General features: G+C 45.1%; 1 protein-coding gene across 5 annotated transcripts in view; it reads right to left on the bottom strand.

The window, feature by feature from the left end:
• Psi (P-element somatic inhibitor) overlaps nt 1-21,968 on the bottom strand; it is a 67,513-nt gene that overhangs the window by 29,591 nt on the left and 15,954 nt on the right. For 4 of the 5 annotated variants that reach the window (XM_055064059.2, XM_050166962.3, XM_055064057.2 and 1 more), the window contains exons 9-12: nt 20,295-20,342; nt 18,713-19,063; nt 4,885-4,935; nt 497-683 (exon numbers count right to left, since the gene is read on the bottom strand). In XM_055064059.2, the coding sequence (XP_054920034.1) occupies nt 497-683; nt 4,885-4,935; nt 18,713-19,063; nt 20,295-20,342 (637 nt within the window). The remainder of the gene's footprint in view (nt 1-496; nt 684-4,884; nt 4,936-18,712; nt 19,064-20,294; nt 20,343-21,968) is intronic. The other variant, XM_055064060.2, reaches the window with a different exon arrangement.

The following is a 21,968-nucleotide window of genomic DNA, read 5'->3' on the forward strand; positions in this document are numbered from 1 at the left end:
GCGGCGTAACTCTGCCGTCGGCTGTTTTTTATTCTGTTCGTGAATGACTTTGCAAGGGGGCAACACTTTTTTTTTTTTTTTTGAAAGCTGGTGCAGTTAATTTATAGTAAGCAAATATTTTTGATGAATGTGGTCATTACTGGCTACATCAAATTCAAAGTTGTATTAAAATTTTTTGGAGGGAAATTAAAAGAAAGGGCTTGTAGGCCCCTGGGATATCTAACAAGGGATCATCACAGTGAATTTCAGCTTCCTACGATGTCCTGGCATTTCTCCAGGCTCTTCCTCAGGCATATACATGAATCACCTAGTTAGACCTCAATAACTCCGCAACTCGTAAACACATCTTCATGAAACTAGAGTTCCTCATCGTTTGGTGGTGTGAACGTGCCGTGAAAGTTTCATCCGGATATCCTAAAAAATAAAAAGTTCGGTCTCCAGGGTGCCAAGATGATAGGCCTATAGTAAGCAAAGCGAGCACTAGTTATCTACTCACCTTTACCAATGACCAAGCCACACTTGTTGGCAGGCACAGTGTACTGAACCTCGTGAACGTCGTCTCCACCAGGGCCACGGCCCCGACCGCCACGACCCATGCCAGGACCTCCTGGTGGCCCAAACCCACCATCAAAGCCCCCTCTACCTCGACCCCTTCCACGGCCCATGTTTTGCTGGTCTCTTGCCTGCAGGTGAAGAAAAAATAATGATTACACTTGTGCACAGGTGTTGGTCTTGCACAGAGAAGTCGCTCAATACTGCAGAAAATCAAGACCAAGGTTCAGGACCAGACACACAATTTCATCTTGCGGCAAGAGAGACAGAAGGAGAGAGGCAGGGAGGTTTACCAGAAGGGAAGATCCGGTTTGCTACCCTATGCTTGGGTAGAAAGGAGAGAAAGAGAAAGCGCAGCAAGATACACAGTCACAGTCTGTCACTGCATACAGTAGCACAGCACAGTAGCACTTGTAAATGTTAGTGCAGGCTGCAAAACTTAAATTTGGAGTAATTAACAGTTAATTAGATAATTAATTTGTGGTAACTGCTAAATGGACTAGTGATGGTATGCAGCACGCACTACCAAGGTTACAAACGAAAAAGCCCATCAGTCAATGAAAGAAATGGGCCTGTATAAATGACCACTGTTCTTGCAAGAACAGATGAACTACACTTCTCCAGATAGTAGATCGATCTCACTTTACATATGACCAATTGAGTTATGTAAAACAGATGCTTTAATGTCTGAGAAAATGCTATAGGAGCCTACAAGTCAAGCACAATACTTCTCAAACTGACGCAAAGCATCGGACAAAAGATTAGTGCAATGGCATGTTGAGAACTCAGGGTCCTAAATGGAACCCATTTGACGGGTCTATAACTGTGGGTTCAGTCCACAAGCATGAAAAATACTTCTGTACATGCTGGCAGAATCAATGCTGTAAATAGTAGGCCAGATGCATGGGGTAACAGCTTAAATAGGATTTGGAGCAACTTTTGCAGCAGGTTATGGGGAAAAGAAACACCATTCTGAAGTACAAAATTCCAAATTAGGAACAGACAAATTATGCAGAAACCATGGCGAATGATTGTCAATGCAACAAAAAGCCCTAACAAATGGCAGAGCAAGCCTTAGTGTACGATTTGTAATACCCATTTATTAGAAACCACTTCGATATTGTTCCAGCATGTATGCTACGACTGACGTACACAAAAAAATATCGAGGTGTACCGTCAATAATGCAAAAAAATCTAACGTCAGCTGTATTAAACACTAGTTGTACACTCCCAACCACCAGATGCACCTTCGAACATGCCAGTCCTGGCAGAAATTTCTAAAAATAACAAACAGCTTATTGCATGCCAATCAGACACCTCCTCGAAATTGAAACGTTTGCCCATGTTTTAAGCAACTACACGATCCAGAGCAACTTCTTTAGGTAGGTTGGAGTTGGCTATGTTTGCACTCGTGAGGGCAGATTCAGAAAGCACCAGACAAGTGTTCCCAAGTGACCTAGCATGATTCGGCTATCACAGCTCAACTTTGGTTACAATGCCAGGGAATGAAGATTCAGTGCATGCATCGGCTATTTTCATCTGTCTGTTGCAATAGCACAACTATGGTTGAGATTCAGACTGACCAGGTCACAAGCAAGCAAAACTTTGGCTACGTTCTCAAGCCATCCCATTCAAGGATGCTTTCACTTTGATGTCACCAAATGCGTAGACGGGCAACAGACGGTGTCCGTGACACTGTGCCAAGAATGCCACCACTCATAAGACGTCAATGCGTTGAGCGCTAGTTGTGCAGAAGTGAATTTTGCCCGGAAAGAGATTATCCACAAGTATGTCACCTTTTCCGGCCACTTGTGAAATAGTGAAATAGGTCCCTTTTGTCTGCTAAATCCCAATATTTCAAACCACGCCTTTTAGGCAAATATGAATCCTTCAGAGGACAAGCTGTTTATAGTATGTTGTGTTTCACAGGACGTTCACATTTTATAACGTGTTTCCCAGGTATTACGTATATTTTTCTTCTCACGGTCCCAGGAAAAACGCATTAGAGGGGTTCTGTGTATTTGGGTGCACCAGTGAAGCAACTAATCCCAAGATGATGTACACTACAGCATAAATTCTGTGCCTTGCTACATGGGGAGAACACAAAATTAATGTCACACTCTAGCATTATTGAACCATTAATTGCTTTACCATTTATTTTCCCAATTACGTTAACCTGTTGTGCACACACACTGGGCACCCAACGACTGTGGGAAACACCACTTACCGAGCAGAGAGCACGCATAGGCTGCGGAACCTAGGAATTAAAACACCACCTTCCAATATATACAATAACGTGCCTACATTCTAACAGATACATTTGGATTGATAGTGCGTGAACATACTAACGAATTTGAACTTCTCTGCCTTGCAAAGACCAAATCAATTCCTACAATCGAAATGGTGTACAATTACCACCATGCAATCAAAAGAAAGCCTGTCCACACCCTATCATCAAGTATCAAATTATAACTATGACCCAGTTTACCACTTATCAGTGGATCAGTGCTTATGTAGCACTAGGAAAATTCAGTCACTAAGAATTCTGCAACTTGTACGTGTGCGACATCTTGATACAAGAGCAGAACCGCGAATATTGAATTACGTTCCGCAAAGCAAAATGGCTGTTCCCAAAGGGCCCGTGTTGAATGGCACTACTGAAGTTTAAGACCATTATACATGGTCCACAGCATCTTGGCAGCCATTACAACACTGTCAAACCTAAACAACCATATCTATGAGCTTACAAAAACCATATATCCATCATATCATAAGAAGCCGACAAACACCGACACCATATATGCACATATATGCATCAATGAGATCAGTGTTCTGAAACGGCAATGACAGTGCACAGAATTGTGTGAACAAATGCTGTGGCTTTAGCATGTGAACATATTGTACATGCAAAGTGTTACAAGTTATGCTGCACTGCAAGATAGTCAACTTCCATTCATTAAACATTGTAGTTGTGATACACACTAAAGCAGAAAAGGTGGCCACACTATTACAAGAAAAACTTATTCTAAATTTTCATGGGCACCAGTTAATTTACAGCAGATAATATTGCAAGCTGGTTAATTAGCAATAATGGTCATACAAAGGGCACAGATTTTCGTTTTCACTATGATGCCTACAGCAATAACTTTCTAAATCAACCATCCTATTATTAATAAGAAAAAAAGTCTTACATAACTAACCAAGACAAACACCAAGGAGGTACTGTAGTGAAAGAGTTAAAAAACTACTGAAGATGTTCAAAAAATTGAAATTATGTATTCATTGAATTCAATGACATCTGAAACCATTTCTCAGCATGCCATATCGGTAGAAGTAATGGAAGTTGACTATAACATTCACAGAGAATTAGCATAACAAAGAACCACATATGTTACCAAGGCCTCCCATTTTCACACAGCAATAGACAATCTGCCAGAATGAGGTGTTAGTCAAGTGCACCATGTTCCAGGTAAATAAACACTGGCGCTGCCTTCAAGTGACCAGTATAATGATCCAACACACTGCAAGCAAATTTGTACTACTGAACAGACACCTGTTAGAAACTTAAGCACTGTGCATCATATGCCAGCATCGGGTCCATGTGACAAGTGCATGCAAAGAGAACAAAAAAAAAGTTGGTAAAAAACGAGTGGACAATTCATGCGCCTGACAGCCAAGGTACACACAATGCATGCCAAAGCAAAGCACACAACACCAGCCACTCAAAAGCCCTCTTCTACCAGAATCATGAACTGTCCACAGGCAAACATAAGCCCATCATGCAAAGGCATGCATTTAAACAAAGCCAAATGAAGGTACTGTCCAATGCAAAAACCATGCACCCTTAAACGGCATGCATAACAGCTAACATACCATAATCCATTCGACTGCTACAGTATTAGGGGAAGTGTACTATCTAGAGGTGCTATAAGAATTGCTGGTTAAGTAAACAGAAAACCAATATTAAAGGGTACTATAACAAGTACACCAATGTTTATTGAAAAATATGTTTTTACTTTGGGGACCAGTAGCAGGTTTAGAAAAACTTGCTGCACAGCAGCAGTGCAAATACGGCAGGGTCTCACTTGAACTTGCCCAGCAGCCAACACTAGTGGCCAGGGTTATGCACTCTACCAGTTGGTGCTTCACTTTTTACAATGGTGCCTCCTAAAGTCTTCATGAAGCTGCCACAGCCTTTGAGGTTCCAAAAACGGAGGCAACTTTCAGTACTTAACAAAAGTGCACCCTTCACCAAGCGCTCTCCCCTCCCCCAAGAACAGGCCTCCGTTGAGAGAGAAAAATAGAATGCCCACGGCGAAAGGCTCGACTCACGAAAGGTGGCGGAAATCCAAATTGTCTGTGCGGAGCGAATCCGCTGCGGTTCTGTGGCGGACAGAAACGAACAACACACACACAGAGGCAGAGGCACACAATTAGAGGAAGGCGCCACCACCGTATTTGCACCGCACTGCAGCCCCCTACAATTGCACTACGCTTCTCTCTGGCCAGTCAACGTCCCCCTCACACTGCCACGTACGACAGAACTGTGGAACCTACTCGCTACACATGCACTAGCACACAGCAACACAAGGCAAAGCTTCAGCACATCACACAGACTGATCACAGTCGAGAACCACTGCAAAGGACACCTCTACAACGAAATGGCCTGTATAACAAAGGAATAATTGCACCCTGGTCCTATTGTGAGCGGTGCATGAGCTCTACAACTAAGTGAGCTGTATAAGGAATCATTTTGGAGGCCCCAAGCACTTCATTATAAAGGCGTTAAACTGTGTAGCTGTCCCAGAAATTTACCTGGCCCACTGATAACCACACCAGACCTCATGCCCGCCGGCGCAAAATCTCTTGTGACCACACCCTGCGCTGCATTGTGCACAAGTTGTGCCATTTAGGCTCATATGGTGTACCTTCCAAAACATCACATCCGTCCGTACGAAATGCACGCACATTAATCAATTTCAAAAGTGAAAAGATCTGGAAGCAACGGTGAACTGTCAGTGGCTGTGCAGCTATTTGCATTTAGAACCACTGCTGGATTTTGGCTGTCGGTGTTAATGTAAATTAAGAGAGTTGATAGAAATTTGCGTAAAAATTATATACTTAATTCGAGTTTGTGGCCGAAACCTGAAATACCACGAGCATTAGCAAGAATGGCAACACTCATCCTTCCCGCTAACCACGATTCTGCCGTCATTGAGCTGCACATCACACTCGACAAATGCCACCACACTGGCCTTTGCCCTCTTGTGCATCCAGCATTGGCCACAAACTGTGGGACGAGACACCACTATCAGTGGGTTAAATTCCGGGGTCCTGAAATTACACAGCGAGTTATAAGCAACATTACTATTCTGAACAACTGAACCGAACATGCAACTAAATCTAAGTACACAAGTGTTTCTTAGATTTCGCCCCATTAAACAAAGACCTGGTTTTTAGAGACACAAATTACACAAAAAATGTCGGAAATGTTATTTTTGGATTCTACAGCAACTAATGCCCTACTTTGGAAACTTTGAACGTCTTGAGTAAGTATTTTAATTGAAATAGCATTTTGTCAGGCTGGTTAGCTTAATATTTACTGATGAACTGCAATAATAGTCTTTCCTCACTGTGCAGCTGGTGTTGAAGTCTCCCATTGCAGCCTTTTTGGCCACTATCGCCTTTCTCTGCCACTGGCTGTTCATGCTCACCGACTTTCTAGAAAGACACACCATCCGAGCAGCACCAACACGCAACACACGACTGTTTGTTAGGCACACATGATGGCAGGGTACCACCAGACTGGCCAAGCAGTGTTACTCTGCTGCACAGTTGGGTGTATGCCATGCTATCTTGGCGCAGTCACTACTTCCACACTAAGCGCAATGGACAGCAGCTGTATGCCACGCACGGCACAAATTTTGCAGCCACATCGGCTAAAACATAGAGAAGCGAGACCACAGAATATGTATGCTCTGGCAATGGAACGAGAACGAAACTTTCTTACAGAATGCACAGACACCGTGTAACTTCCATGCACCACAACAATGTTAACCACTGCACGTTTGAGGGCAGTGAGAGCATTGCTAGTGGTTGCAAATTGAAAGATATAGGACAAAGTAAATAGGGGCAAGGTAAACAGAGGAATGACGTTGCCATTCAGCTTGTGTGTGCAGCTTATGAGGAGACGTCAGTGCAAGACTGGCAATCAGTGCTAAGCGACTAACAAGCATCAGGCATCCCGACTTCACGCATACATGGCAGGTGTGTGAAACCCACCGCTAGTTTACAATGCATAATTGGTAAGGATCAGCATTATTTTGTGGAATCGGCAGCAAGAGTGTCCACCGAAAATAGGCAACGGGACTTGAAAAAGCGGCACATGGATGTAGACAGTCAACAAGGCTATAGGTCTAATGTGCACATTCTTTTTTATATCTTATCAGAATTTTTTTTTTAATGATTGCTTTCGACCATGCTGATAATTTGCTGCAGTGGCATACCTGGACTTGGGTTAGCAGTGCAAAAAGCAGATTCAATTCTCAGAGTCAAAATGTGTAATTTCGACATTTTTGCTGCTCCTTCATTGTGCTGTAAAAGCAGCACTGATGAATTCTAGTATGAATTCATGATATAACTCTCAGAAGGTTATATTATTGATTGAGCAACCAATACAGGGCAATTATTCATCTAGGAAACTACTTTTAATTGGATGTTTAAATGAAGCAGTAGAAACTGAACAAGCCTGTGTAGTCTATGAAAGTTGGTAAAGAAATAAAATACTTCCATAACCCATGGACCCCCAGTAACATGTGGCAGCCATGCCAGGGCAACCTCATGCCCAATAGCAGATTGCCTCAGTCATTGAGCCACAATGGATCATTAAAACAAGCTTTCACTGTAATGGCTTATTAGTGTTTTATTGTTAACAACATTGAAGATTGTTCTATACATTGTTGAAAAAAATGTATATGTTGCTGAAGAAAGCGAATGTAACCAAAAAAGATCATTTTACTTATGTTCCAAGGCTAGTGACCAACAAAAAAAATTGAAAACCTCAATCGTAACGCGCACCCGTTTTCCATGACAAAAGAGAGACAAAGTACAATAACGCACACCTTGTGCTTTCATATAGGAATACAATTTTCTCTCATTTGGAAAAAACTGATTTATTACCAATACACTAAAGTTGCGATGAATAAAAACAAATAGAAGCGGCGTACCTTGCCACAAAGATTTTCAGTGCGCTGGTGTGAGTTGCGTGGGCCAATAGATATAGATTGTAGTCGCTATCAGACAAGTCCTTATCGCTATCAACAGACCAAAGCATTTCATCCTCGGTGCCATCCATGGCAATCGAAACCTCGCCCTTTTTATAGGTGGGGGGGGGGGGGGGGGGGGGCCTGAGCCTCGAGCACTACCATTATTGATATTGCTGCTAGAGGAATGAAATTTGTAGGTAATATGTACCGTAAAAACGGGAATATAAGTAGAACTTTTTTTAAAAAAACCATTGCGAAAAGTCGACCCTCGTCTTTATATACCGGACATTGGCAGAAAAACTACGGAAGTCTTGCAACAATGGGCAGATGAAGTAAAGAGCCGCCTTTGCCATCAGCAGCAGCGCAGCATGGCGACATTGTGGCACCGCCAATTTGCGTTTACATTGTCACAAAGTTATATTGGTTAAAGGCTGCTTTTTCACATCTTGTTTTAAAATGAGCGGAAGCCGATGGCAATTCACCGTCACCTTCAAGAAAAAGGCAATTGAGTGCGCGGAAGCCCACAGCAACCTCGCGGCACAGCACGAATTTGGAGTACCCGAAAAGAGCATTCAGTACTGGCAGAGGCAGAAAACCAACAGAAAACGTCATTTAGTGGGCGGACCGCAGAACTGGAAGACAAGGTTGCGGAGTTCGTCCGGGAGATGCGTGGAAGATCCCTGCCTGCGACTGCCAAATGCATCCGTATGAAAGCGGTAGAGACCGCACGCGCCTCTGGACTGGGCAGCGAGAAGCACTCGTCATCCGACTAGTTCGAACGACTCTGATTCGGAGTAGCCCTTGCGCACTTCCTGCCCTTTTGTGTACTGTACACCCTTTTGTGTACTGTACTGTACAATTTTTAACAGTATCGCGCGACCATCGACCCGTGTGTTTGTCAGCACCTTACACGGCACAGAGCGGCGAAATAGCGAAAGTAAGCGCACGTGTACACATGCTCGTATCTCGTTTGTTGCGCCGCTCAGCACCATTAATAAGGTGCTGACAAGCACGCGGATCGATGGTCGCGCATTACTGTTAAATATTGGCCGGTTGCACATGCGAGCAGCATTTAAATAAATACTGTCACTATTGTGCATGACTTGCATTTTTTTTAAGATGGGCGCGCTTAGCTGCCAGTGACAGAAACCCATTTTTAACAGTATCGCGCGACCATCGACCCGTGTGTTTGTCAGCACCTTACACGGCACAGAGCGGCGAAATAGCGAAAGTAAGCGCACGTGTACACATGCTCGTATCTCGTTTGTTGCGCCGCTCAGCACCATTAATAAGGTGCTGACAAGCACGCAGATCGATGGTCGCGCATTACTGTTAAATATTGGCCGGTTGCACATGCGAGCAGCATTTAAATAAATACTGTCACTATTGTGCATGACTTGCATTTTTTTCAAGATGGGCGCGCTTAGCTGCCAGTGACAGAAACCCATGGCGGCCACTCTGCGGAAACTGCAGCATTTGTCCTCACTACTATCTTAATACGGCACGCTTCCTCTATGGGTGGGCGCGTATCTTAGCTGTGTTACAAGCGTCGGCGTATGAATAGGGTACACTTCTAACATGTCAGTGTAAACATGGCTAAAAAAAGATTTTTCATTTTTAGAATTCATTATTTGGGGGATCGACCTATATTCCGGTCCGACCTATAGTCCAGTTTTTACGGTAATTTAATGTGCTTGTTGCAAATACGTAATTAGTTTTTCTCTATATAATGAGAAAAATATTTTATACAATCTTTCCTGTTCCCATGTTTCGGGATGATTGGCAGAAAATGTTTTGCAGTAAAAAATGCAAAAGTATTGTGAAAATATTCCTGAACGCTGAAGGATTGCAGTACGCATTGTCTCGTGTTTCTACCTTTGTTCTATATAAAGTTACAAAAGTTCAGTTGTAACTTGACATGCAATATATATTTTTATCTAACTCAAAATTTCAGTATGTCAAGGTGCAGAAATGTGGTGTTATAGACTTATTGCACTCCCTGGGAGCGTAGCTATCAGATAAAGTAAAAATTATTCAAATTGGATGATTAGGCAAGTAACTATGCCTCCTGGAAAATTGCTGATTACCAAAAAAAGCGTGTGAAAAGAAGTGTGCGAGAAAAGTGAAAAAAAAAAAAACTAGCCACCATGTGAAAAAAGCATTTTATTCTCCTGGATGCATGAAATTGTCATAGCCAATGGCTCGGACGGCTCTGGATGGGGATTTCCTCGCTGCCTCTGCTTTACAGCTGCTTGAAAAGCTGCCGAGGACATTCGCTTGCTCTCCACGCTAACAACGCGACGACAGTTTTTCAGGGGGGACACTGCTGATATAACATTCATTTCTTCACCAATGTTCACTGAACTTTCCAACCTTACTAAGATTCTTGTGATGATTTTGAATATGTGATTCTTTTTCCAATAGGTCCTTTACTTCTCAAGATAAATGAAATTCATTATTCATCATTTGCAGAAACAAGAGAAGAATACCCGCACTACAAATATTACTACTAAGATGTGTTTCGCTATTTTTTCGCCTCAAGAGCCATGTCCCCCTTACCTAAAAGAGGAACAAATGCCAGCTGCAAAAGTACAACCTTCAGATTTGGCAGCTTGGGTGCAGTTGGTGCATTGTCGATAAATTAAGGGGGGAGGCTACCCTTGAGACCGAACTTTTTTATTTTTTAAGATATCCAGATGAAACTTTCAGGGTACGTTCACACCACCGAACTATGAGGAACTGCAAAGTTTCATGAAGATATGTTTACTAGTTCCACAGTTATTGAGGTCTAACTAGGTGATTCATGTATATGCCTGAGGAAGAGCCTGGAGAAATGCCAGCACATCGTAGGAAGCTGAAATTCACTATGATGATCCCTCGATATATATCCCAGGGGGCTAAAGAGCCCTTTTCTTTAATTTCCCCTCCAAAAAATTTTAAGACAACTTTGAATTTGATGTAGCCAGTAATGACCACATTCATCAAAAATTAATTGCTTATTATAAATTAACTGCACCAGCTTTCAAAAAAAGAAGCCTGTTACCCCCTGGCAAAGTCATTCAGGAACAGAATAAAAAAAACGGCATACAAATCTGATGAGCGGTTCTTGAGATATCGCCTTCCCCAGCACCACTACTAGCGAAAAAATCCATTCCGAGAAAACAGGCCTTAAAGTTGAACACGTGTTTGTTTATTAGAAAGCTCCTGCGGAGCTTCTAATTAGCTCGATCTTGCGGCTCCAGGCACATCAGTGTGTCGGATTTTCGACTGGCGACAGCCGAAAGCACAGTTCCACCGCTGAAAAGCGTCTACGCAGTCAGCACTCGCTACGGAAGATCGGAAGTTCGATGCTCGTACAAGACTCATATCGCGCTCCCGCGCACTGAACATCTGCACTGTCTTGGGCTTTGCCGGCATCGCGTGCAGCGAAGAACTAGCGAAATAAAAAAAAACTGAGCAAATAATCTAAAAGATAGCGCAAGGCGATGAGCAGCTCGCAAGTTCATGTTGAGGCGGACGGAGCAAGGGGCAACAACGACGCGAGCGCGGCGGGCGCGCCATCAAAAGGAGCAGCCGCCGCCGCCCGCGCAGCAGCCAATGGCGGGCGCGCTTTAGCCCGCGGGATTTGAACGCGCTGCTCCGGCCAATCAGCGCTCCGCATCACATCGCGGGAAAACGCCAATAGCGCCTCAACCGCGCCGACGATGCCATTTTGCAAGGCGGCAAAATAGAGACAAAGAATTCACGGTCAAAACGACACCAATATGGCGCGGGCAGGCCGCATGGGCCGGGAATGGCGCGCGCGCGAAGTGTGACTTCATTTCGGCATTTGCGCGTGTTTTGTGGGCCGCGGTGGCCTCGAAAGTAGTTTTTTTTTTTTTGTACTTTACGGTTGAATTACCGTATTTATTCGCGTATAACCCGCACCAAAATGTGAAAAAACGCGGTTAAAAAGTGGGGGTGCGGGTTATCTGCGAATTTTTTCCTTGGGAGGGGGGGGGGGGGGGGTCGGCTTCACCGCAATGTGCGGCGGCCTCCCCGTGTAGTCCGCCATCCCCATCGTCATCGACGCTTGTCAAGCCGATGAAGGGCCAACGAAAGGCCAGCATTGTTGAGCCTCGCGTTAGGCGCTGTTTAGTGTACTTACCCCAGTTTGCACTGTTTGCCTGCTTTGTTTTGGCATCATGAGTGCGACTCGACGGCAGTGTTTCACAGCGAAAGAGAAGCTAAAGATTATAGCCGCTGCCGAAGAAATCGGCAACAGAGCTGCTGCAAGACAGCATGACGTCGACGAGTCGTGCATTCGCTACTGGAGGAAGAAAAAAGAGTCTCGAAGCAACGAACCGGGACAGGCGAGCGTTTCGGGGTCCGAAGACTGGCGCGTAGCCCCACCTCGAGACACAGCTTGCGAAGTTCATTGAGGAGCAGAGAAGTCGTGGCCACGTTGTTTCGACTGAGATGGCGCAAATGGAAGCCCTGAAGTTGGCCCGGGAATTGAACATTCCACGTGAGTTTCGTGCAAGCCGTGGATGGCTTCAGCGCTTCATGCGAAGACATGGATTTTTCTATGCGGCGGCGAACAACCATGTGCCAGCGGCTTCCTGAAGCCTACGAGGAAAAGTTGTTCTTTCAACGATATGTGATCGCACTTCGGAAGGAGCACAGCTATTTGCTGTCTCAGGTGGGAAATGCTGACCAAACACCTGTGTACTTTGAGATGCCGATGGACACGACCATTGAAAAAAAGGGCTCCAAATCAGTCAGCGTGCTGACCGGCGGAAATGCCAAGCTGCGCTGCACAGTCATGCTATGCGCTTTGGCTGACTGCACGAAACTGCGCCCGTATGTCATTTTCAAACGCAAGACGCTACCTAGCATTCCACTGCCCCCAGGAATCGTTGTGCGTGCGGAAGAAAATTCGTGGATGAACAGTGGCCTAGTCGGTGACTGGCTTCGAGTAATCTGGGAGCGAAGACCAGGTGCCTTGCTGGCACGCCGGTCGATGCTCGTACTAGATTCCTTCAGAGGCCACTGCACTGATGCGGTGAAGGCTCGCCTTGCCGAGACCAGCACCGACCTCGTCATAATACCTGGCGGCATGACGTCCATGGCTACAGCCACTCGACGTGTGCCTGAACAAGCCGTTCAAGGCACACGTGAAGCGGCTGTATGCCCAGTGGATGGCCGACGGCATTTACGCCCTCACACCGACGGGACGCGTGCGAAGGCCTGATATTCCATTGCTGTGCCAGTGGATCGTGGATGCGTGGAAAGCGATACCGGCCGATTTGGTGCGCAAAAGCTTTAAAAAATGTGCGATCAGTAATAGTTTGGATGGTTCCGAGGACGACTACGTCTTTGAGAGTGGCGATGAAGCCTCGGATGGCAGTAGTGAGAGCGGCGACGATTAAGAATCGGATAACCAGTGACGTGGTGGCGGTCGTTTGAATAAATGTTCTGAAAACGAAATAATCACCGAGTGTGAGTTGCATCTTTCAGTTGCATCTTTCTAGCGCTCATTTTTTTTTTCAGGTAAACGTGCGGGTTATACGCGAGTTTTTTTTTTTTTTTTTTCCGCCGAGTTCAAAGTTAGGGGTGCGGGTTATACGCAGGGGCGGGTTATACGCGGGTAAATACGGTAGGTGCTGATAATTACAGAACAGGTAGTTTATGAGACATACAACCCAAAAATAAGGTTTTTTAAATATCGGCTTTCTCGCGATTTTTCGGTTTTCAAGGGCCGCGTCCCCCCTTAAGCTATTGCCATCCATAGCTAATAGCACCCTTGAATAGTTCAGTGTCGAGGAGGCACTGGCAACATAATAAATGCAGTGCTCTTTCAGTTTGTCTCCATAGCATATGGTAATGCGGGCAGAGTCTGAAATATAGAATGATGCACCTTAAGGGGGGACCTGGGCCTTGAGCAATACCATTATTGATATTGCTGCTATAGGAATGAAATTTGTAGGTAATATGTAATTTAATGTGCTTGATGCAAATATGTAATTAGTTTTTCTCTATATAACGAGAGAAATATTTTATACAATTTTTCCTGTTCCAATGTTTTGGGATGACTGGCAGAAATTTTTTTCCAGTAAGAAATGTAAAAGTTATGTGAAAGTATTCGTGAATGTTCAAGGAGTGCAGTAAGCATTGTCTCATGTTTCTACCTCTGTTCTATCCAAAGTTACAAAAGTTAGAAGTTGTAACTTCACATGCGATACATATATTTTTTTACTTTCCTCAAAATTTCAATATGTTTCAAGGTGCAGAAATGTGGTATTATAGACTTACTGCACTCCCTGGGAGCCTAGCTATCAGATAAAGCAAAAATTATTAAAATTGGATGATTAGGCAAGTAACTATGCCTCCCGCAAAATTGCTAATTACCAAAAAAAACGTATTGAGAAAAGTGGAAAAAACTAGCCACCATGTGAAAAAAGCATTTCATTACCCTGGATGCATGAAATTGTCATAGCCAATGGCTCAGAAGGCTCTAGGGGAATAATCTGGATGGGGATTTCCTCGCTGCCTCCGCTTTGCAGCTGCTTGAAAAGCTGCCAAGGACATTCGCTTTCTCTCCACACTAACAACGCGACAACAGTCCTTTTCAGGGGGGACACTGCTATTGATATAATATTCATTTTTTCATCAATATTAATGAAACTTTGGAACCTTATTAAGATTCTTGTGATGATCTCAAATGTGTAATTATTTTTACCATAGGCCAATTACTTCTAAAGATAAATGAGATTCATTGTTCATCATTTGCAGAAACGAGAATACTACCCACACTACAAAAATTCATATTGCCACATGCCTAGTACTAGAAAACATAGGAAACACAATGGTAGGAGTACCTTTTTGATATAACTAATATTAGTAACTCTATAGCAATTCAATATCCACTGTTCCAAATGTGAGTTCCCCACTGTGATCTAAAGCAGAACTGAAAAAGCTTAAAGCATAAATTCCAATATCTGTTCCTACCATTGTGTACTTTGCACACTCAGCAACAAATAAGCCACAACAAAAACTATGGCTCTGTCTGCCTTGAAGGCACAGATATCGCTGCTGCAAATCAGTACAAATCAGCAAGTAAAAAATCTGTGTTTTGGGAAAACGAGAAAAAAAGAAATACATGCACTTTTAACCAAAAGTGCAGAAATAATTGTGCACTATTTTGCAGTGAAAGTGGCTAAAAGCCACCAGGAATGTAGTCACTCTGACCGCGGCCACCCAAATGTGCCAAAAACATCGTTTAGCGCCGTTCGCCGATTCCCGGTGGCTTGCATCGCGCACGCGGCAAGGTTGCCGTTCACGCGGGTCGAGCTCCACGCCGACGCGATATCGCCGCAGCACGCGCACATGATAACAATCTTTATGGCGAGGCCATATTCCCGTTCGCTTTTGCCTACTGCGACGTTACCGCCGCACACCCTGTGCTTGAGAAACGATTAGTGCGTTCACGGGGTCCTACTCATGATAGCGTCGACTGGTGGGGCTGCAGTGCCGTCGGCGCGAGTGAGCAAATCCAACTTCCGCTTTGACGCTGGCGTTGACGCAAGAACTTGAAGTTTTTTTGAACATTCATCTCCCTCTGCAGCAAATCCGCACGCTGTAACACTGCAGTGTCACGCCGAACGCGGCCGCTGTCCGGTCACTCGTAGGCGAGCTACCTAGGCCTACTTCGGCATCGTTCGCGGCTACGACATCACTTGCGGATAGCGGCGGACGATTATCGATGGTTCTCTGAAGAAATGGAACGCATTTGAAAGTTATAAGCTAAACGCTTCTTTTTTGTCGTAGTTGTGCCTCCTGGCGAACTTTTCCAGTGGATCGGTCATCGTTCCGCATTCGTCACAAACCTACGAGACGCGCCGTCGCGTCGCCTGCGGCATGGAGCAGACGACAGGAACCTCGCGCAGCCAACCACAGCACGCGTTTCTGATCACGCGCGCTAGTCGACGAATGGGATCGCACGTTCGGACTTTTTTTCTTCGCGGATTTTAACGTCACCAGCGAGCCGACGGAGTTACTTTTGGCGGGAAATTGAAGAAGAAAGGCTCCTCTTTCCAACGAGACCAAGATGGCTGCGATCGCGCGCGTAGGAAAAGGGCTACGCGCCGCGACAAAAAGGGTCATTTTTGCGTGGAATTCAGTTCACAGGGATGTTTTAAATTGATATTGCGGGCAAAATACTCTTCCGCGAGATGTGAAACTTGGTGAAATAAAGGAACAGTAGTTGTAGGTACTGAAAATGTTATTTTCAAAAAATCGATTTTTTTCGCGATTTTTTCGCCTCAAGACCCGTGTCCCCCCTTAAGGAGTCCGAAATGTCAGTCGTTAACACCAATTTAACAAGTGGCAGTGCATGGAAACTGTACGAACAACCAACAACATCCAAAGTATAATTCGGCTGTAGTTAATCTATAGTTCACTTGGAACAATATCAAAAAGAGCAAAACCAATTGTTATAACCAATCATTGCTATATCTGGAATGCCCTAAAAAGAAGCTGTCGAATACCTCTGTGGCTGCAAACCCAATTTGCCACTTATGCTAAAGAATTGACGCTGTAGAAGTATAGAACATTTAGTTGTACCTCGAAACAGCATGTCAGGAGTTAGGAGCGCCGATTTAAAATCTGCAGTTTCAGGTTTACAACCATGGTGTGAATCACGTCCACCCACAGCACCATTAGCGTGCATGAAATCAGTGAGCGACTGTCGTCGAGTCTGTCAAGGCCATCTCTTTACAGAATGAGGCAGCACTACCCGCACTCAGAAACTCCTCCACCGAAGCAATACCCGTTTTATTGTCAGTAGCGACATACTCCCAAAGCTCGGTAATGCGCGCAGCTTCCACCGTGCTGGTTTGACTGTCATGGGGGGTTTCGGTTGGGCACGCAACGCCCTCCTTTACGAGTTGTTTACAGTGGAAAACGGTCCCTAACTTGTTTACATTGACCAGTATTGCTACTGGCTCCCCCACCTTCATGATCGCAGGCGCGTTTAGTTTTAAGAATCATAAATACAGTGCTCGTGCGCCTTCCGACTACAAGCGATAGTTCATACCTTGACATCATCTTTTACAAACTGAACTGGACGTGTACTGCACATATCTACAGTTGAGCGCCTCTACAACATGACCTGTATAATGGACTAATCTCCCAGTTTTATTGTGAGCAGTGGAATGAATGACCTTCAAAACAAATAATTAAGGAGGCAAGCATTTCGTTACAAAGGCATTTGACTGTAATATGCGATAACCCATACGCACTGCTCGTTCCTTGTGCAGGCAGCGCGATGCGAAAGTCTAGTTTTGCTCTAGCAGCATAAAATCCAGGCATGGCCAACTACCGTATTTACTTGCATAATGATCGCACTCACGTAATGATCACACCCCTGAATTTTGTCAAAATTCGATTCGATTTTTCCCTTTCCCGTGTTATGATCGCACCCCGAACTTGCAGCAGTGGTGTGTTGTGTGCCAAGTCTAGCTAATGATGATCGCGCTTACCATCTGTCGAATGCTACCAAATGCTATGCAAACAACTCTTCAAGACATACGAAGTGGTCTGCACGCACCAAATATTCTTAAGCAGATGGCCCATTTTATTCCTTTCACTTTCCACACTTCCATTAAAAAAAACTATAACCAAACTTGCCTTGGCTTTATTATTTGTAGGCTTTATAATGGTTGTAGTAAACAACAAAAAAGGTGCCTTTCGATTCTTCTTGTCTGCACTCAACAAATCGTGAGCGGCACCGATAGTAGCCACGTTTACACTGACATGTTAGAAGTGTACCCTATTCATACGCCGACGCTTGTAACACAGCTAAGATACACGCCCACCCATAGCGGAAGCGTGCCGTATTAAGATAGTAGTGAGGACAAATGCTGCAGTTTCCGCAGAGTGGCTGCCATGGGTTTCTGTCACTGGCAGCTAAGCGCGCCCATCTCTGTTTCTGTCCCCTCACAGTGGTCAAGGCTCCGTTATTGTCGCAAACTTGCCGACATTAACGATATTATTCATTACTGACACGAAAGAAACTGTTTCAATGCGCGCAACATACTCGTGAGATGAAAAAAAATCGCATTCGGCCCGCTCCGCCGGCCGCCATTTTTGTGTTGGTGTCCCTCACTGTTACAGCGGCAAGCGCCTATTTGTTGACCTGTTGTCATCCTGCAGCAAACGCAGGATGAAAAAAGTTTTCTTTCAGCGGAAAATTTAACCCGCGTAATGATCTAAAGAAGCTGCTGACTTGGGTCAAATTTTAAGGACATATGCTCGAAGTCTAAAACAATATGTATCCTGGGCCCTAACCAGCTTGGCACATGTCGGCAGCTTGTGTTGCAACAATTTGTGCAACGCTTTACATCTTGTAATGTCAACTAGAATTGAGTGATAAATTTTTCATTAAATTCAGATTGCGAGTTCTTGCAGGTAGTACATTTCTGTCCGTCTTTTTAAAGCTTATGAACAAGGTACTACTATACTCATGCATAACACCTTAGTCTATGCCACAACAATCATAAATCCAGTACAAAAGTTACTTGAATTGAAATGTGCAAAACCAAAATGTAGCTAACACTTAAGTTCGATGGCCATGTGTGAATGTATGCTGCATTCCTAAGTGTTCGCAGCACTCACGCATGCTTACAGAAGCAATGTGGGGTAAGGTAGTATACATTGTCGGCATTTTTCCAGTGTGAATGTTGGCCGAGATCATGTACACTGTCAATCACAGCCATAGTGTGATCTAGCTCCAACTACACCAACACCATTTCTTTGAAGTCATTATTGGGCTACCAAGGTGCCTCGCTTCTTGTTACAAAGCCTTGCACAGCACCAGAGATAAGACATCCCCCACAGTCACACCCTCCACTCACCAGGACACTCTGGATGAGCTCGCCAATGAACGAGGCAGCGTGGTGCACTTGGTCAGGACCGCCAGTGAGCAGACAGACGCGGTCAGGGGCATTGTCATCTTGTGGCTGCTGGAACTGGACACGGGCCCCAGTCTCCTGCTGGATGCGTTTGATCATGTCCCCCTGCTTTCCAATCACCACGCCTACTGCCTGCTTGGGCACCAGAACTTCTTGGGAAGCACCGCCAGGGCCTCCTCCGCCAGGACCACCTCCAGGGGGCCCACCATATTCGCCGCCGCCGCCGCCTCCGCCGCCGCCACCACCACCACCGGGTCCACCAGGGCCTCCCCCACCATAGCCTCGGCGCACATTCTGAGGAACCGCCAGAACGAAATAGCCCGGACATTTAAAATCCTCCTGTTCACCGATTATGCTGGCTCCTGCCCATTCTGAACTATGTGCAATAAAAAGATTCAGCCCTAAACAAACTGGCAAATTCAATATTCAGGGAGACATGGCAATTCTCGCTAACTATCCTCAGATCTTTATGTTCAGCAATATTAAGAAGAAATAAATTACAACTATTTAGAGTGTTTTTGAAAACTGGACAAGGAAGTGCAGTTTCAAAGCTGACAACTTTTCCAATGATGCAGCACCACCATCTTAGTACAGCTGTAAACAGTAGATTGATCCTTCAGATAGCTGCAGCGCCATATTTCCTAATGCGAAAAACGGCGAGCAAAAGGAACGCTACGCAACACTGGTTAATGCAGTGAAGTGGCACACAAAAAATGCTTTTACTAGTCGACACAGATGTCACCATTGAAACGCTTGTTTCAAACCTATTTGGGCAGTGGGAAGTTCAGGGTCCCTACAGAATATTACTCAAAATGAAAGGACAATTCAAATATTTCAAGGATGCCGAAGCCCCAAAATTCATGAACGGTAAACAAACCTTAACTGTGCACAACTGGAAAATTGTGAAATCTCCTTCGCCTTAGACAATTTAACAGCTGCAGAGTTGTACACATGCTTCAAGCTCTACAGGTGGTTTTTCAAAGTTTAATTTCCCTTTGTAATGATTTCAATGGCCTTCTAACATGACGGTTAGTGGTGTCCAGCCTCAGTCAGATACTGTGGTAAAGCCAAATGGCTGAAAGTGACTCAGCGAAGGGCGGGCGCCACTTCGCTTCATGTTTTTTTTTTTTGCTCTCCTCACGCCTAGCTCGATTGCGAGCAACGCGGACACGAGGCGGCTGGCGCCACCTTGAGGCACTATCATAACGTGCTATCATGAGATAAAACCAAAAGTGATAACGAGATCATATCAAAAGTGCTACCATAACGAGTAAACACAGTAGTTAAGACAACATGACCTTTATTGGGGCTGCTAAAATAAGCCCATGTGGCACAGGGTTTTAGTGTGCCCCGCAATACTTTCAGGCTGAGCACACAGACCATGCCCTGTGGCTGCAAATGCTGTACCTTCCCTTGTCAGGGAACAGGGAAAGCACACCACTGATCCCTAAAGATGGAAAGGGGGGGGGTACATCTGGAGGAACAATGCTCCTGCGTGGAAAGTAAGAGAAAAGCTGAGACTTACTTCCAGCTCCTTTTCTGTGATGAGGTCCAGCACAAGGCGCTTGGCGTACTGGAACAGAGTACAAAGACACTCTTGAGGGCACAACTCTTGGTATGCACATGGCGATGAAAGCTAGCTTCAATATTTATGGAACTAATTTAATAAACTGATATCACATCTGATATTTTTGTGCTATCTGTTATAGCTTTTAATTTACGACAGCTGACACCCTCTGAATTGCGAGACCATAAGTAAGGGGGGACTCTGCCCTCGAAAACGGAAAAATCACCATTTTTGATAAAACAATATTTTGGGTTGTATGTCTCAAACTACCTGTTCTGTAATTATCAGCACTTAATTCAACCGCAACGCAAAAAGAAGCGCTACTTTTGAGGCCACCGCAGCGCACAAAACATGCGCAAATGCCAAAATGAAGTCAAACTTCGCGCGTGCGCACGCCATTTCCGGCCCGTACGGCCTGCCTGCTCAATCTTGGTGTCGTTTTGACCATGCATTCTTTGTTTTGCTGCCTTCAAATCAGCGCATTCAAATACCATGGGCTAAAGTGCGCCTGAAATTGGCTGCTGTGCAGGTGGCAGCGGCTGCTCCCATTGATGCCCCGTCCGCCGCGCTCGCGTCGTTGCCTCTTGCTTCGTCCACCTCAACAGGCACCCGCTTGCAAGCTGCTCATCGCCTTGCGCTCAAGCTTTTCTCTGCTATTTTCTCAGTTTGTTTTTTTTCGCTAGTTCTTTGCTGCACGCGATGCCGGCAACGAAGCCCAATACAGTGCGGGTGTTCGGTGCGTGGAAGCACAATCGAAAAGCCAGTCGAAAATCCGACACATTGGACGTGCCTGGAGCCGTAAGGGCTAATTAGAAGCTCTGCAGGAGTTTTTTCATAAAAAACACGCAAGTTCAACTTGAAGGTCTGTTTTCGCGGAATAGATGCTCGACAAAGCCAGTTGCATGTCTGGATGGGTACTATCTAACTCCCTTCATGGGGCACGAATGGGGCCCTTGGGGCGTCAGCGAAATCCTCCAACTCATTATTATAGCACTTCGTCAACACCTCCCAGCTCTGAAATGCTGCTGGAAGGTTATGGATAAGTGCAGGGAACAAGTAAGTGACCGTCATAGTTATGCGAATTCTAATGGGTGAAAACGGCCAACAATTCGAATGCACAAGTATTTGTGACAGTTAAATCAAACAGTATTGAGTTCCGAAAATGCTCTCGGCAGCACGCCAAATCATGCGACGCTACCTCCAACCAGAATTCCTTTGACCCCGCCATAGAGGAAGAGCTTAGGAGACCCCCCACCCTCTCAACGCTGCGCGCGAAGAAAAAAAAACGTGGCAGAAGTTTCAGCACAGGCATGGGCAGGTGCGCATTACGGACTAGTTCTGTTAGTAATAGGTGTCCTGTACCGCGAACGACCGATTTCCAAAAGCCGCAGTTTTTCGAACATGCCCGATAATTCAGACGCCTTCACAACACTGCCATGTACAGTAGAACCCCGCTGTTACGTTCCTCACTGCTGCGTTTTCCCGGCTTCTACGTGCTTCCATAGGGTCCAATGTATAAGGAACCCCGCTGTTACGTCGTAGCTGTGAAAACATTCCCGCATGATGCGTCGCAACCCGAACCCGCCTGGGCTAAAGTAGGCAACGCACTCCAACCGCCATTTTGGCTTTCGA

The sequence above is a fragment of the Dermacentor andersoni genome, chromosome 1 (genome assembly GCF_023375885.2).
Source record: "Dermacentor andersoni chromosome 1, qqDerAnde1_hic_scaffold, whole genome shotgun sequence".
In the NCBI taxonomy this organism is placed as follows: domain Eukaryota; kingdom Metazoa; phylum Arthropoda; class Arachnida; order Ixodida; family Ixodidae; genus Dermacentor; species Dermacentor andersoni.